This window comes from Colossoma macropomum, unplaced genomic scaffold (assembly GCF_904425465.1).
Source record: "Colossoma macropomum unplaced genomic scaffold, Colossoma_macropomum, whole genome shotgun sequence".
NCBI lineage: Eukaryota > Metazoa > Chordata > Actinopteri > Characiformes > Serrasalmidae > Colossoma > Colossoma macropomum.
Window position 1 is genome coordinate 329,249 of NW_023495946.1, and position 16,184 is coordinate 345,432.

The 16,184-nt window shown below is 42.0% G+C and overlaps 1 protein-coding gene across 3 annotated transcripts in view; it reads right to left on the bottom strand.

Moving 5' to 3' along the window:
• Window positions 1-10,616: 10,616 nt before the first annotated feature.
• The window catches only part of LOC118803712 (A-kinase anchor protein 7), a 58,944-nt gene continuing 53,376 nt past the window's right edge, over window positions 10,617-16,184 (bottom strand). For 2 of the 3 annotated variants that reach the window (XM_036564196.1, XM_036564195.1), the window contains one exon: window positions 10,617-14,924. In XM_036564196.1, the coding sequence (XP_036420089.1) occupies window positions 14,758-14,924 (167 nt within the window). In that variant the 3' untranslated portion in view covers window positions 10,617-14,757. The remainder of the gene's footprint in view (window positions 14,925-16,184) is intronic. The other variant, XM_036564197.1, reaches the window with a different exon arrangement.

Here is a 16,184-nt window from a genome sequence, read left to right on the forward strand (position 1 = left end):
TGCACTCCTGTTGTTTATTTTATGTGTGTCTGCAGGCTGGATGATACCCGGCATCATGAGACAGTAGTGATGTCACACCAGTGACCCGAGGGATACACAGGAAAGTAAATAACAGGCCTTTACTGCATTATCTGACCACTGCTGGAAACAGGCCTGGAGCTGACCGTTCTCTGCTAGATATCAGCGCGAGTGCTTGTGTAGGACTCGCTTTGTGTCACTGTGAAAACAATAAAGAACCTTGTATCTGAAAGGGTGCACTCTTAAAAACAATGGTTCTTCAAGGGTTCTTTAGTAAAGTCGATGCTTTTATTCCGAATTTTCTGCCACCACAAAAGTTCATTAATCAACAGACACTTAAAGTACACAGTTAAAAAGGATGGTTCTTCAAAGATTCTAGATCTAATTAGAACCATGAGCCTTATTAAGAACCATTTGCATGGTTCTTTGCATGGTAAAATGGCTCTTCAGATTGATGGAGAATGTGTTGTATATGGTTCTATATGGCATCAAAAAGGTCTGCTATTGTTACAATGTCGAGCTGGTAACAAGAGAGGAACCCTTTTTGGTGCTAGAACCATTCAAAATGTTCCTATACAGAACCATATGCAACACATTCTCCATCAATTATCAATCTGAAGAATGATGTCACCATGCAAAGAACCATTTAAGCACGAAATGGTTCTAAATAGAACTCACTGTTTTAACAGAACCATTTTCTTTAATATAGAAACGTTTTGAAAAAGGACCAAAGAAGCACCAAAAAGGGTTCACTTGTTACAAGCTTGACATCATAACAGAACCCTTTTTGCTGCTATATAGAACCATTTGCAACACATTCTCCATCAGTCTGAAGAATCATATTTGGACTCGAGTCTGACTCAAGTCACGAATTTGATGTCCAAGTCACTGGTGTTGAAGTCAAAGTCGAGTCCCTAGTCTTTCTCGATTTCCTTGAGTCCAAAGTCATCAAATTCATGACTTGAGTCGGACTCGAGTCATATGACTTGGACTCGAGTCTGACTCAAGTCACAAATTTGATGTCCGAGTCACTGGTGTTGAAGTCAAAGTTGAGTCCCAAGTCTCTCTCGATTTTCTGGGGTCTAAAGTCATCAAATTCGTGACTCGAGTCGGACTTTAGTCATATGACTTGGACTCGAGTCTGACTCAAGACTATTGAGTCCAATGGCGAGCATCACGAATTTGATGTCCGAGTCACTGGCGTTGAAGTCAAAGTAGAGTCCCTAGTCTTCTCAGTTTCCTCGGGTCTAAAGTCATCAAATTCGTGACTTGAGCCAGACTTGAGTCATATGACTTGGACTCGAGTCCGACTCAAGTCACGAATTTGATGACTTTAAAGAATGACGAATTTGATGACTTTGACGAATTTGACGGATTTGTTGACGTCTAAAGTCATCAAATTCATGACTCGAGCCGGACTCGAGTCATATGACTTGGACTCGAGTCCGACTCAAGTCACGAATTTGATGACTAAACCCGAGAAAATTGAGAAAGACTTGGGACTCGACTTTGACTTCACCTCTGCTTAATACCCCTCTAGCTCACGCTCGCCATTGGGCATGGTGGCCATAGGCTGCCGTAGAGTGTCCCACTCTATTGGTCAGTGCTCCTCTATGGAGATTCTACAAGCTGCACAACTGAACGGCAGTAATGGGTCCTTAAAGCAGCTGAAGTCATTGATTTGTATGGCTGTCTGGAAGCTTTTGGACGTGTAATTATACAGTCGTGTTGTAAGTAAGACCGAACGTCCGTCTGTGTGTTGATACAGCGGTGAAACTGTGTTTTCCTAACTGCAGTCCAGTGTAATCGGGCTAATGATGGCATACAGCTGTCTGTCTCTGCTGCCGCTCTTTGTGATGGTACAGAACAGAGTTCGTACACTGCCTCCAGCGTTCTGATCATTAAGGAGAACGGAGACGGACGTTTTTTCACCAAATAAACAGAGAAAGCACGAATACACTGATGCATATCTCAGTAATTGGACGGTTTGCAAACAGTGTTTGTTCATGTTGTAAACCGCTGCATGCTGTTCACACAAACAGCCCATTTTCTGAGACCACGAAGGTTCATTAATCAACAAACACTTAAAAAAGATGGTTCTTCAAGGGTTCTGGACCTAATTAGAACCATGAGTTCTATATAGAACCATTTGCATGCTTAATAGTTCTTTGAATGGTGATATGAGTCTTCAGATTGATAGAGAATGTGTTATATATGGTTCTATATAGCATCAGAAAGGGTTCTGCTGTTGATACAATATCAAGCGTGTAACCCTTTTTGGTGCCACATAGAATCATTACCAAAAAGGTTCTGTATAGAACCATATACAACACATTCTCAGTCAATATGAAGAACAGTTTCACCACGCAAAGAACTACCGAGCATGAAATGGTTCTATATAGAGCTCATGGTTCTAAATAGAACAATTCCTTTCGCTAAAGAACCCCTGAAGAAGTGTCTTTTTGTAGTGTGTAGGCCTGTCACTGTTAATTTCATGGGTGGTTTAGTGATCTGCTGTTTATTTGATGAGTATTTTGGTAATAACAATATTTTTAAAGAGCCAAACATAAAAATTGACTTTATAGAACAATAACAAACCAAGCAGAGCCTTTCAATGATTCATAAATACTTTAAAAAGATATTCAAATGTGCAATATAAATGCATATAATCGAGTCCATCAGGATCTGCTTTGTACTGTGAGAGAGCAGCAACAACTCAAAATATGCATTACTGCCAATTTCACAGCTGATTCATCAAGAAGATGCATTTTAATAGGGATTTTCAAATTTTCCACAAAATTAAGTGGTTCAGATGTAAACAGAGTCGGTCAGAGTGGTTCGGTGTGAAACGCTCTGTTCTAGAGAAACTTAGAGTCAGAACTGTTCACAGTGGTGGTGATAGGAACCAGACGTCCACCTCTAAAAGCTCCCTCACAGAAAGTTACTACATGAAATGGTTATGAATTCACTGCCTGATGACTGAGACACTGTTTTATGATAGTTTTGAGAAGATTTTGGCTTTAAACTCCATTCATGGTGGAGGGATACATAATATGCAGGGAGCTGTGAGGCAAAATAGTCCCCAAAGAAAACTTGTTATTTCAGATTTTCCACTATTTTCCATCATCAACATTCCATATAGACTCAGAAGACTCGTGTAGGTTCACTGGTGGTTCTGGATAGTAAATAAAATGTCTATATTTGTGTTGTAGTCATGGCGACCCCTGGTTCCTATCACCACCACTGTAAAGACATCTGAACCATTTCACACCAAACCACTCTGAATCTCTCTGTTTACGTCTCACACACTGAGTTATGCAGATGTTACTGATTAATTGTGACAGCCTCAGTTTAATAATGAACAAATGCTTATTTTGCAGATTTCCTCAATGTTATTCTGTTCCAGTTTACACAAAGTGAAATTTGAAAAAAGGAAAAAATTAGAATCGGCCCCTTTGGCACACGCTACCCAAAGTGTTCCCACTAAGAGCTGTGAAGGGCAGTCAGGTGGCCTGACATCCCCTTTAAAACTGCATTAATATTCATAACTAACCTCATTCCACGGTTCTGAAAGCCATGAATGAAGAAAAGAACCAGAATCTGCAGACAAGGTGAAGGACCCCAAACGCACTGAACTAGGGCACTGTAGCCCCCGGGGATTCCAGCCGGAGGAACCGGATAAACACTCGGACAGCATTTAGCTCTTAGAACTGCAAGCAGTGACTTTGGTCCTGGACTTCTTTCTTCTGTATAGACCGTTTATAGCAATACAGGTTCATTCTTACATTCATGGAAAATTTTATTATAAGGTTATTATAAGGTTTTATGACAAAAACTGAATTTTCCTTGCTTTTTTTAGTTTAGGTAGTATGTAAACATGGTTAAGGTTTCTAAACATTGTTTACTACCGGCCATTATGAACTCAGGATTATGATGTCGCATCTATATGACTGATTATTCAGCTTACCGCAATTTAGCCCCACCCATTCAGTCTATAGCAATTTAGCCCCACCCACTAATCTTACAACAGGTAAGCCCCACCCATTCGGCCTACAGTAGTTAAGCCCTGCCCATTCAGTCTACAGCAGCTTAGCCCCACCCATTAAGCCTACAACAGATTGCCCCCCATTCAGCCTACAGCAGCCCCACCCAATTAGCCTACATCAGTGTAGCCCCTCCCATTCAGCATACAGCAGCTTAGCCCCTCCCATTCAGCATACAGCAGTTTAGCCCCACCCATTCAGCCTACAGCAGTTTAGCCCCACCCATTAAGCCTACAACAGATTAGCCCCACCATTCAGCCTACAGCAGTTTAGCCCCACCCAATTAGCCTACATCAGTGTAGCCCCTCCCATTCAGCATACAGCATCTTAGCCCCACCCATTCAGCCTACAGCAGTTTAGCCCCACCCAATTAGCCTACATCAGTGTAGCCCCTCCCATTCAGCCTACAGCAGTTTAGCCCCACCCATTAGCAGTTTATCCCCTCCCATTCCCATTAAAGTGATGCAGAGTGTTGTTCCTGCAGCAAAGCTATTATTTCACGTTGCTGGTCATATTAAGCACAATAATATCATATATTATCAATTAAAATAGAAAACTCTAGTTTTTCCCTTAATCTGTCATCAAAATGTTAAGACTTTTGCCTCTAAAGCATCTTATTACATCACACAACACGTGTATTAACCAATAATGTAATGTTTTTTAGTGTTCTCTTCCCTCCTGCCATCATACAGTCTCTTCTCATACTTCAACCTTATGTTGACAGCATGGCCTAAACTCACAAACATGATGAACTCTGCTTTCATTATTTCCCATCAAAGGTCTATGGCTCATGATAGCAGTAGGACTTACTGATTGATTCTGCAGTAGAAATACTGTGACAAAACAACAAGCCATCGAGACCCAGTGCTTCATTTAGCAAGATTCTGAAAGGTGACACAGGATGAACTGCTGGACTAAATAACATTACAGGTCAAATACAGGGTGATTAAAAAAGATTCATTTCAAAAAGATTTATTTCACTTGTAAATCATTACAGAACAATACAGTAAACTGTAAATGGGTTAAATGAGCATAAAGTGTATTATGTAATTGTACAGGGTCTCAGTATGAACCTCCTCCAGCTGTACAGACAACATCAACACCATAGTCAAACTCATCCCATACTGGATTGAGCGTGTCGGGTGTCGCTGCACTCACGGCTCTTTCAGTGCGATTTCGGAGATCATCCAGTGTTGTGGAGCCAGCGACGAACGCTCTGAGCTGTTGGAGCTTCACTGCTGACGTAAATCACACTGCACAGTTATGACGGATTCACTCTTATTGAAGTGGAGAACGCAGAACGCTTTCTGCTCAGGGGTCTCATCTCCTCTCAGACTGAAGGGAGCCGTCTTCCACTGACAGTCAGAAACTCTATGACCCCCTCTTACCATTGGATTGTGATTGGTTCCTAGGCACCTCACGGTTATAAAAATATGGCGCTATGAAATCGGATGAATCTTTTAGAATCACCCTGTACCTACTTGAGAAGTAAAATCCAGCACACGTATAAGAAGCTGACTTATTTCTTAGGCCTAGGAGTTTCTGTCTAATAATCCTTTTCCCTCCTGAACTGTTACAAAGTTTAGAGTGTGGTGTTCTGGGATATGTGTGTTTTTATCACCATTCAGACAGCACTTACTACAATTTGAGTCTTATAAACAAAAGTTCCGGGAGCGGAGCTGGTCTGCACTTTATCATCACTCATGCTTTTACAACACTACGTTCTCCATAAAACAGACCCTTGCATGTCAGAGCCGGGTGATCCAGGCGAGGGCTGGAGGTGAATTCTGCAGAAACAGTGAACTTTGACCTCCTGTAAAAAGTGTGATTTTACAGCTGCTATAATTTACAGATAGGCAGGCTGTTCAGCGCACACTGCTTAGTGATATACGGCCTCTCTCCTGCATCCTCCCAACAGAGCAGATAAGAACAGAGGTGTGACTGGACTCTTTGGCCATGTGTGAACATAAAACCGTGATAACAGCAGTCAGAGGGACACGTGTGGCCCAAGAGTTAACCTGCCGAACCCAATCCCAGCTCACGTTTTCGCTCTTTTACAGCTCACCTGGTAATCTTGGTTATAAAGTGCTAAATACGTGCAATAGGTGTGCTGGCATCTTAAAGGGGAACTCCACCAATTCTTCAAAAGTTCCATATAATTAAAGGGTTGAGATGTCAATAAAGTCACTCAGAGTGGTTTGGTGTGAAACGCTCTATTCTAGAGAAACTTACAGTCGGAACTGTTCACAGTGGTGGTGATAGGAACCAGACGTCCACCTCTAAAAGCTCCTTCACAGAAAGTTGCTACATGAAATGGTTATGAATTCACTGCCTGATGACTGAGACACTGTTTTACGATAGTTTTTTGATGAATGTTTTGGCCTAAAAAGTCTTGTTAATCCATTCATTTTAATCCATTCATGGCGGAGGGAGACATGCAGGGCGTTGTAAGGCAAAATAGTGCCCAAGTAAAATGTATTTAGATTTTTTTTACTATTTTACCATCATCAACATTCCATATAAACTCAGAAGACTCGTGTAAGTTCACTGGTGGTTCTGGATAGTTAATAAAACGTCTATATTTGTGTTGTATATGAATTTCTCTCATTTTCCAGCCTCTCTTTATCCCTTAGAATTAAACAAGCTGCTTTTGTTGCTGTGCCTTTAAGACTCATATATGCAAATACATGATCTGCTCTGATTGGCTGTGCCTCTGTGGAAAAGCAGTCCAAGCTAATACACTTATAACTCCTCTCCTTATAACTTGAACTATGAATTCAAGTGAATGGGCAGGACAAAACTGCTATTGGCTGAGTAGGTGGACATTTAAGGAATAGAACACAGAGGGAGTGTGTTATTGCGGAATAACATCACGGCTGTGATTTGGTGGCTGTAGATCAACACAGCCATGATGTTATTGGTGATAACACACTCCTCGAGTGTTCTACTGCTTTAATACAACAGTTAAATAAATAAAGTAATAAATTAATAAACTGGGCTGTGAACGCGGCGTTTAATATGTTTTAATGTTCGCAGTTCCTTCACCAAATTATAGTTCCTTAACGAGCAGCTCGTTGCTACGTCAGAGTAACGAACTCCGCCCACTCGCTGCACAGCCGGCAGTTCGTTCTCCAGCTCCACTCAGACCAACTGACAGTTTGGGAATTTAGTGGAGGCTCATCTTCAGTGGCTGAGTGAATGGTCCATTTTGTAAGCCAGCAATGTTTATATAATACGTCAAACTCTTTTAGTTCAAAAAGTAAGGACTGTTCAATTCTGTACGATATGAGCTCTTTAAAGCCTTTTCTTTCTTTTTTAGATTTAATGTTAGGGCTCAGTTTCAGAGCGCTAATTCACAGCACACACAGAAACTGCCTGCAGCTCTTCTTTGTGTCCATATTAATGGCCCATAAAAACAACCAATAAAGGCTACACACAGTTCCACAACTCCACTCGAGGCGACTCCAGGCCTCTTTTTTGGCCTATATTGTGGAAAACTGAATTTTCCATGTCTTTTTTTTTAACATAAAACAGTTTGATGTAGTATGTAAACACTGTATTGTTTCAAAGTGCCGTTCACTGCCCAGTCCATACAGTCCATATATGGAAACTGAGCTGCAAAAACAGACCATTTTGCATTCTTTGTTTTTGTGATGCCACGAAAAACAACACATTTACATACATCCTCCTATTCAGCCTATAGCAGTTTAGCCCCGCCCACTCACGCTGAAGTTATAAGGAGTGTTTCAGGCCGGGCTGCTTTTTGAGCCAGAACAGAGCTCATTTACATATATCAGCATTAAAGGCACAGTAAGAAAAACAGCCTGTTTAATTCAAAGAGATGACGAGAGGCTGTAAAATGGTAATGTAGAAATGAATTTTGACTGTTTTTGGTAAATAAATCCACAAAATGTGGCATAATTGGACTAAAAGGGAAAAAAAATGTTTTTGCAGTATTGACTATATTTATGGCAACACCACCTATGAGCTGAGCGCTAAGATGATATAATCAGATACTGCGTCTGATTATAGTTCAGTGTTTTGATGTGATTTTTAGTTAGTCAGTTAATTCAGCGTATACTTTAGAGGCTAAACTCAGAAATAAAGTACAGATTGTTCTTCAAGGGTTCTTCAGTAAAGAAAACGGTTCTATATAGAACCATGGACACTTAAAGAATCCCTTGCATGATTAAAGGTTTCTTTGCATGATGATCTTGTTCTCTGGATAGATGGGGAATGTGCTGAAGATGATTTTAAAGGTTCTTCTGTTGTTAGGATGTCAAGCTTGTAACAATATAAGAACACTTTTCAAAAAAGGTTTTACGAAGAACCATCTACAGCACGTTCTCCATCAATCTGAAGAATGAGTTCACCGTGCAAAGAACCCTTTAAACATGCAAAGAGTTCTTTGAGTGTTCATGGTTCTATATAGGACCATTTTGTTTAGTAAAGAACCCTTGAAGAACCATCTTTTTAAGTGTGTAGGCCTGAGCAGCCGTCCTAAACCTTCCTCAAATTTGGCTGTATTTACATCCACACTAAAGAAACTTATTTCTTTACTTACTTTTGACTCTTAAAAGGCATTTTGGCAGAAAAAAGTACTGTGTAATATGTAATTAGTATCCCTCACTGGTTTGAGAGAATTCCTGATTTTATCCTTTCGTTTTCTTTCATCAGTGTTCCTTCATTAGAATACCCAGCATGCGTTATGCAAATACATCATGGAACCACTGGGAAATTGGGAATCCCTGTGGTGTCACCCAATCATGACTGCTTGGCCAAGCCATTAATCTACAGGCTAATAAATACAACCAAGCCAGCATTACCATTTTAAACAGTTCGCCTCCAAAGCAGCCGTAGTTTCATCCCACCATAGACTACTGCAGCTCCACTGCGGGAGCCAAGTAGGCATGTTTACATCAGATGTAGACTACACTATATGGACAAAACTATTGGGACACCTACAGGAGCTTTTATGAATCCCATTCTAAATCCATAGGCATTAATATGGAGTTGCTCCCCCTTTGCAGCTCTAACAGCTTCCACTCTTCTGGGAAGCTTCTACAAGATGTTGGAGAGAGTCTGTGGGAATTTTCACTCATTCATCCAGAAGAGTGTTTCTGAGGTCAGACACTGATGTTGGACGAGAGGGTCTGGCTCACAATCTCCGTACTAATTCATCCCAAAGGTGTTTGATGGGGTTGAGGTCAGGGCTCTGTGAGGGCCAGTCAGGTTCTTCCACACCAAACTCACCCAGCCTGGCCTTTATGGAGCTGCTTTGGTCACTGGGGCTCAGTCATGCTGGAACAGGAAAGGTTCTTCCCCAAACTGTTCACACAGAGTTGGAAGTGTAGAATTGTCCAAAATGTCTTGGTGCTGAAGCATTAAGGTTCCCCTTCACTGGAACTAAGGGTTCTAGACCAACCCCTGAAAAACAGCCCCATATCATCATCCCTCCTCCACCAAACTCTACAGCTGGCACAGTGCAGTCAGGCAGGTAACGTTCTCCTGGCATTCGCCAAACCCAGACTCGTCCATCAGACTGACAGATAGAGAAGCTGATTGGTCACTCCACAGAAAACGTGTCCACTGCTCCAGAGTCCAGTGGCGGCGCTTTACTCCACTCCATCCGACGCTGGGCATTGTGCTTGGTGATGTAAGGCTTGTGTGCAGCTGCTCGGCCATGGAAACCCTGCCATGAAGCTCCTGGTGCTCAGTGTTTGTGCTGATGTTGATGCCAGAGGAGGTTGAACTCTGCAGTTATTGATCAGCAGAGCGTTGGTGACTTTTATGCTCTATGCTCCTCAGAACTCAGTGACCCGCTCTGTAACTTTACATGGTTGGACACTTCGTGGCTGAGTTGCTGCGGTTCCTAAACGCTTCCTCTTTTCAGTAACACCACTCACAGTTGATCCTGGAATAACTAGGAGGGAAGAAATTTCACAAACTGACTTGCTGCAATGGTGGCATCCTATTACAGCACCACGCTGGAATTCACTGAGCTCTTTAGACCCATTCTTTCACTAATGTGTGTAAAGGCAGGCTGCATGGCTAGCTGCTTGATTTTATACACCTGTGGCAATGAGACTGAGCAACACACCGGAATTCAATAATTAAGAGGTGTGTCCCAATACTTTTGTCCATATAGTGCATTTGAATTTTGCCCAAAGTGTTTCTTTAAGCACTTTTATCTAGACTTTGCACTTCTTTTCAATTCATCTTTCCTTCCTAGCTTTCAGCTGTTTATATTTTGCTTTTCCTGGTGTGAAGCATTTCAAATGACCTTTGTGTATGAAATATAAATAAACTTGCCTTGTTTAGATATGGTTCAGTCTAAGAAGTGCTAAGGAGCACTCGTGTTCAGCCTTTACTCGAGCTTATTCATTTTCTGGCAGATAATTTTAACAGCAGCGGAACCGGCCGCTTCGGAGGACAGGGCGAAAAATAGATTAAACCCGGCAGAGTGTAGGAGGCAGAGTGAGCTCAGAATGACCGTGAGGAGCCGGCGTCTGCCGCTAAACATAGAACAGACCACCATACAAGACAAAGAAGATTAAAAAAAAGAATCCGAAACTCTTTATTAATACACCCCCAACCCACCCACACCTACCACAGAGAGTGACTCACACGGCGAGTCTGCGGTTAAATCACATACTACGGATTTCTTAGATTAAAAAAAAGAGAAAAAGATGAAACAGTGAAGGAAGTGGCGGGATGGTGACATCTTGGTTTCATTTTGCTTTTAATATATCGTTCGTTGTGTGTAGACGAACAGAAAGTTCACCACAGCAGACACAAACATAATTTCTTTAAAAAATGAAGCTTCGGTTTAAGGATCTGGTGAAGAGATGCAGCATTGAACACAAAAATATAAAAAGAAGTAAACAGAAAGGTGTCATAAGGTGGAACATGAAGATCCTTTTGTTCGACTGGGGTGATTAAGGTCACTTTGGAAGTGGAGACAAAGAGCGCAAAGAAAAAAATCTATCAGATTCATCCACTTATTGTAGATTCAACTCAAATTCATCCAGCTAATATAGCTCATTATTCCCCATTGAAGTCAACTCAAATTCATTATATCTTCCTTTAAAAACAAATGATCAGATAAACCTTTTTAAAAAGTCTCTCTGTCCAGCGTGCGTCTGTATCAGCGTCTAGGCTGCTGGTTGTTGTTCAGTGTGTTTGTGTGTGTGTGTGTTAGCAACAAGCTTCAGAGTGTCCAGTTAAATGTCTAAAGCAGGGATGCACCAATATGGGAATTATGCACTGATAATACGGGATGATGCAAAATTCCTGATACAGGAATTGTCAACCAATGGCAATATCCGACGTGGGAAATTGTCGGCTGATGCTATTATCTGATATGGGACTTGTGGGCTGATGTGGATATCCAATATGGGAACTGCGCACCGATGCCAATATCCCAAATCGGCTGCTTCTGATATCGAAAATGTGCTGATGCCAATATCCAATATGGAAATTGTGGGCTAAATCCAATATTAGTATCTGGGAATTGTCATCTGATGCCAATATTCAACATGGGAATAGTGGGTTTGTGCTGACATCTGATATGAGAACTGTGTGCTGATGCTGATATCTGATAACAGGACAGTGGGTCGATATCCAGGATGAGAACTGTGGGCTGATTCTGATATTCGATATTAGACTTGTGGGCCGATGCCGGGATCCAACATGGAAAATGTGGGCCTATGCTGAGGTAAGAAAATTGCCAACCAATGCCAATATCCAATATGGGAATTATGGGCTAATGCCGATTTCTAATATGGGAATTATGGGCTGATGCCAATATCCGATATGGGAATTATGGGCTGATGCCAATATCCAATATGGGAATTATGGGCTACTGCCAATTTCCAATATGGGAATTATGGGCTGATGCCAATATCCAATATGGGAATTATGGGCTACTGCCAATTTCCAATATGGGAATTATGGGCTGATGCCAATATCTGATATGGGAATTATAGGCTGATGCTGATATCTGATATGGGAATCATGGGCCAATACTGAAATCCGATATGGCTATTCTCAGCTGATGCCAATATCTGAAATGGGAATTACAGGCTGACGCCAATATCAGATATAGGAATTGTGGGCTGACGCCGATATCTGATATAGGAATTGATGGCCCATGATATCTGATTTGGGAATATTGGTCAAATTGCTTAAAATCTAAACATCAGTCTGACACCAATAACTATATTAAAGCGAATATCTGACGATACGGATAAAATTCCGATATCACTGTGCATCCCTACTCAATAGTCTTCACTGTGTTTATCTGTAAATGAGCGTGGAGTGTTTTGTTAGGTTTTCTCCATGTGTGTATCGGCCAATCTGGAGGTGTTTGTGAGGAAATGTGTGTCTGTGTGTGAGTTCAGTTTGTAGGTTGGTTGTTTATTGTTGTTGTGTTGTTGTTGTGCTGCTGAGGCTCAGCTCCTGTGTGATGAGTGCTCGGACTGCTGGTTGCTCTAATAGTGTCTTAAAGTCCTTCACGCGCCTCTGAACACACACTCTCTCTGACCGCAGCATCCTCTCCACCAGCCGTGCATCATAAACACGGCCTACACAAACAAACAAACAAAACAAAACAAATCAACAGGGTATAGTGGTTCAGAACATCATAGCGACCCTTCACAATCAAAACAGCTTCAGACAAACATCACCAGAGGTTCACACGCACAATCCAGTCACATCCTGGCAAGAGAAAACGTTCTAAATATATATGAGATTGTTATCATTATGAGACAGTTGTAAGAATATTATAAGATTATTCAGTTTATTTGTAGACTTTTATCTTTGTTTTATCTAGTGGAATTTAGCTTATCTCAAGAAATAATGTTTGGAGGAAGTAAAATTATAAAATATATATATAATATATATTTAGTTGTATGCAAATGTTTGGTCAAATTCCATGTTATTGATTTTCTGAGTGTGAATAAGTGAACACATCCTCTACAGAGACACACTACTGCACATTTTAATGAACACTTACTGCTTAATTGCTGAATTGTACATATTGGAAAAATAATAAAACACAAAACATGGCCTGTGCAAAAGTTTTGGCACATTTATCCTTTTTCTAATGTGTTATACTCAGTAAATAAGTAGAAATTGTGCATTAAATTTTGCAGGAAAATTCACATTCGAGAGTCTCTGTGGAGGATGTGTTCAGTTACGTTTTACTAGGAAAATCAAAACATGTCATTTGACCAGAAGCTGTTCCAACTTACAGCTATGTATCGCCAACATTCAGATCTTTTCACCTGCCGAGAAGTTCTGTAACACGCACACACACACACACAAACATACACACAAACACAAACACATATATATTAAGTAACAAAGTCTGAATTCATTTATTTTCTTTGGAGCTGCAGAAGTCCACAGTTCTGTAATCGTCCCGGTTTTGGAGACTGAAGTGGTTCAGAGATGCAGTTCATTTTCAGTTTTCACTGTATGTTTACTGATTTTGTGCTGAGAAAGCAGCTTTGATTGTCTTTGCAACAGCACTGGCCTCCAGCAAGAGCCCAGACGCTAGTAGAGTTTAGCACTGTGTGTGTGTGTGTGTGTGTGTGTGTGTGTGTGTGTGTGGGATCATCTGTTCATCGTATTCACTCAAGGTGCTGTGAAGTGAAACCACCATCTCCTCGTCTCTTTCTCTATCCCTTTCCCCTCACTCGCTCTCTGTCCAATCAATCAATAAAGTGATAATTCAGCAACGAACCAAGTTCACCCGGTTTCCTCCCTTTCGCCAAAAGTAGCCCATCAGCCGAGGCACGTTCGAAGCGTCTGACGTTTGCTTCTTTAGTTACTGGAGCTATGAGGCTAATGTGGCTAACAAGCAATGGAAGCTTATGCCCCACCAATTAGCATGGTGCTAACTGCTAAATCTTCACACCAAAAACCACATGGAGCTCAAACGACCCATAACGTATGTGATTTTACATGTCAAAAACAAACGACCATTTCCCAATCTCTCTTCATTCCTTACGCTGTTCTTTTAAGACTGATATATGTAAATGAGATCGGTTCTGATTGGCTGCCCTGCATTGTGCCTCAAAAAAGTCTGTGCTAAAACACTCATAAATTTGGGATTGGGGCTAAACCAATGAAGGCTGAATAAGCGGATATACGCCCTAAACTTAAGTGTAAACTTAGGCAAACCTGGTGCAACCCAGTCCAGGTGGTTTCTGACACTGTATGATGCACGTTTTAGTATGATGCAGTATGCTACATGCTAATTGGTGGGCTATAAGCTTCCACTACTTAGCTACGTTAACCTCCTGGGCAGAAAGAAGCAAACTTAAGACACTAAATATATCGTAGCTCATCAATTCCGTTTGGGGTGAGACGGGGGGGGTAAATTTAGATTCTCCTCCCAAACTATCACTTTAAGCAATAAAAAACATTAAAGAACAGAAAGGCCCTCTCGGGCAGGACACTGGCGACGGCTGCAGATTTAACGTTTGTACGAAGACAGAAAGCTGCGCAGGGAGCAGTCCAGCATCAGATCCAGTCCAGCTCGCTCTTCTTTCCCTCCACTCGCCAGTCCTGCACACTCTCTCGCTCCGCGGCACTCGCTCTCTCGCCCGGAGGCAGGGAGGAGGAGGCGTGGCTCCAGCGCTCCGCCCGGGGGGTGGGTGGGTGAGGGTCCGGCTCAGAGGTCACGTGGTCATTTGTTGGTGGTCAGAGGGGGCGGAGCCTCGTCTTTGGGCGCCGCTCCGTTCTGCTGCGTTTCCTCCATGTACTGCTGCACGGCGCGAAACACAGCGTCCTCCACCAGCCTCTTACTCAGACTCACCAGCTCCTCATCGTCCAGCTCCGGACCACCCTTAGCACCTACGCACACACACACACAGAGCCGTCACTAACGCGGGACGCTCACTACCTACCACACTCAGCACAAATCACAGCCGCATGCACAAGGGTTTCCGTTAAAAATAGCACTGATATGCAGGGCTGGTTGGTTGTGGGTGTGTCTGTAGGTGGAGATCAATATGCTTAGAAGCAGCAACTGCAGGTGGCTGCTGTCCTACGATTAGAGCTGCAAAACATGAATATTTATTCATGTTAATAATCGATTAACTGGCTTAAATGAGTTGTAACAATATAATAAACTGAGGTTCTGTTCAATAAGAGCTCAATAAGAGATGATCATCACTATGGAAAAAAGCATGGCGCTTTGTTTAAGCCCCTCAGTTCCAGCTACAGTAACGAATAAACAATAGCTAAAAATAAGTGATATGATAAATATTGCTGTCGGAACAAAACCTCGTATTTTTCAGTTTTTGACATAATTTGAAAATGCCTGTGATTCTATATATTGTATGTAAATTTAATGATGAATGGACCAAAAGAAATGACCCAAAATGACTTGGGAGGGGGGGAAGTCTGGTTCCATTCACTTACATTGAAAGTAGAGTGTGTTTTTCTTTCTCCTGTAAAGTTCTCAATATGGAGATGTGAGGTTTTGATCCGACAACAACGATATGCTGTATCTGACTTCTTTATCCTTCGTTTTAAGAAAATGCTCCCAGACTTGGTTCTTTTTCTTTCGCTATCTGCTCACAATGTAAGTGAAACACTGCCCTCTTCAGGTTGAGTCGTTAACGCACTCTGGGTTGGACGTCTCTTTGAAATGTGACTTAAAAATCGACAATGGAAATATTACAAATCAATGACATTAGCTGTGTCCCAATTCAGGGGCTGCGTCCTTCGGAGGCTGCATTTGAAGGCCGACTCAGCGGTGCGACTAGGCTGTCCCATTCCGAAGGCTCCTTCAAGGATCCGACGGGTGGATCCTTCACCAGCCAACATATCCCGAGGTTCACTGGGTGCCGGCGAGGATTCGAGAACATGGCGGCCATGTTTAAAGAACTTTAAAAGAACTTGACCGGAGCAGCGTTTAATGATGGAGTGGTGAGGGCGGGAACAGCGGTGCTGTGACGCAAACATGGAAATCTGCCGTAGAGCAGACCGTCTGCTGAACCATTTCAGTTCAGCCTTCACGGGTCTACGCAGCCTTTGAAGGACACGCCTTTGTAGACTGCGTCCTTCGGAGGATGCAGCCCCTGAATTGGGACACAGCTTTTATTGATA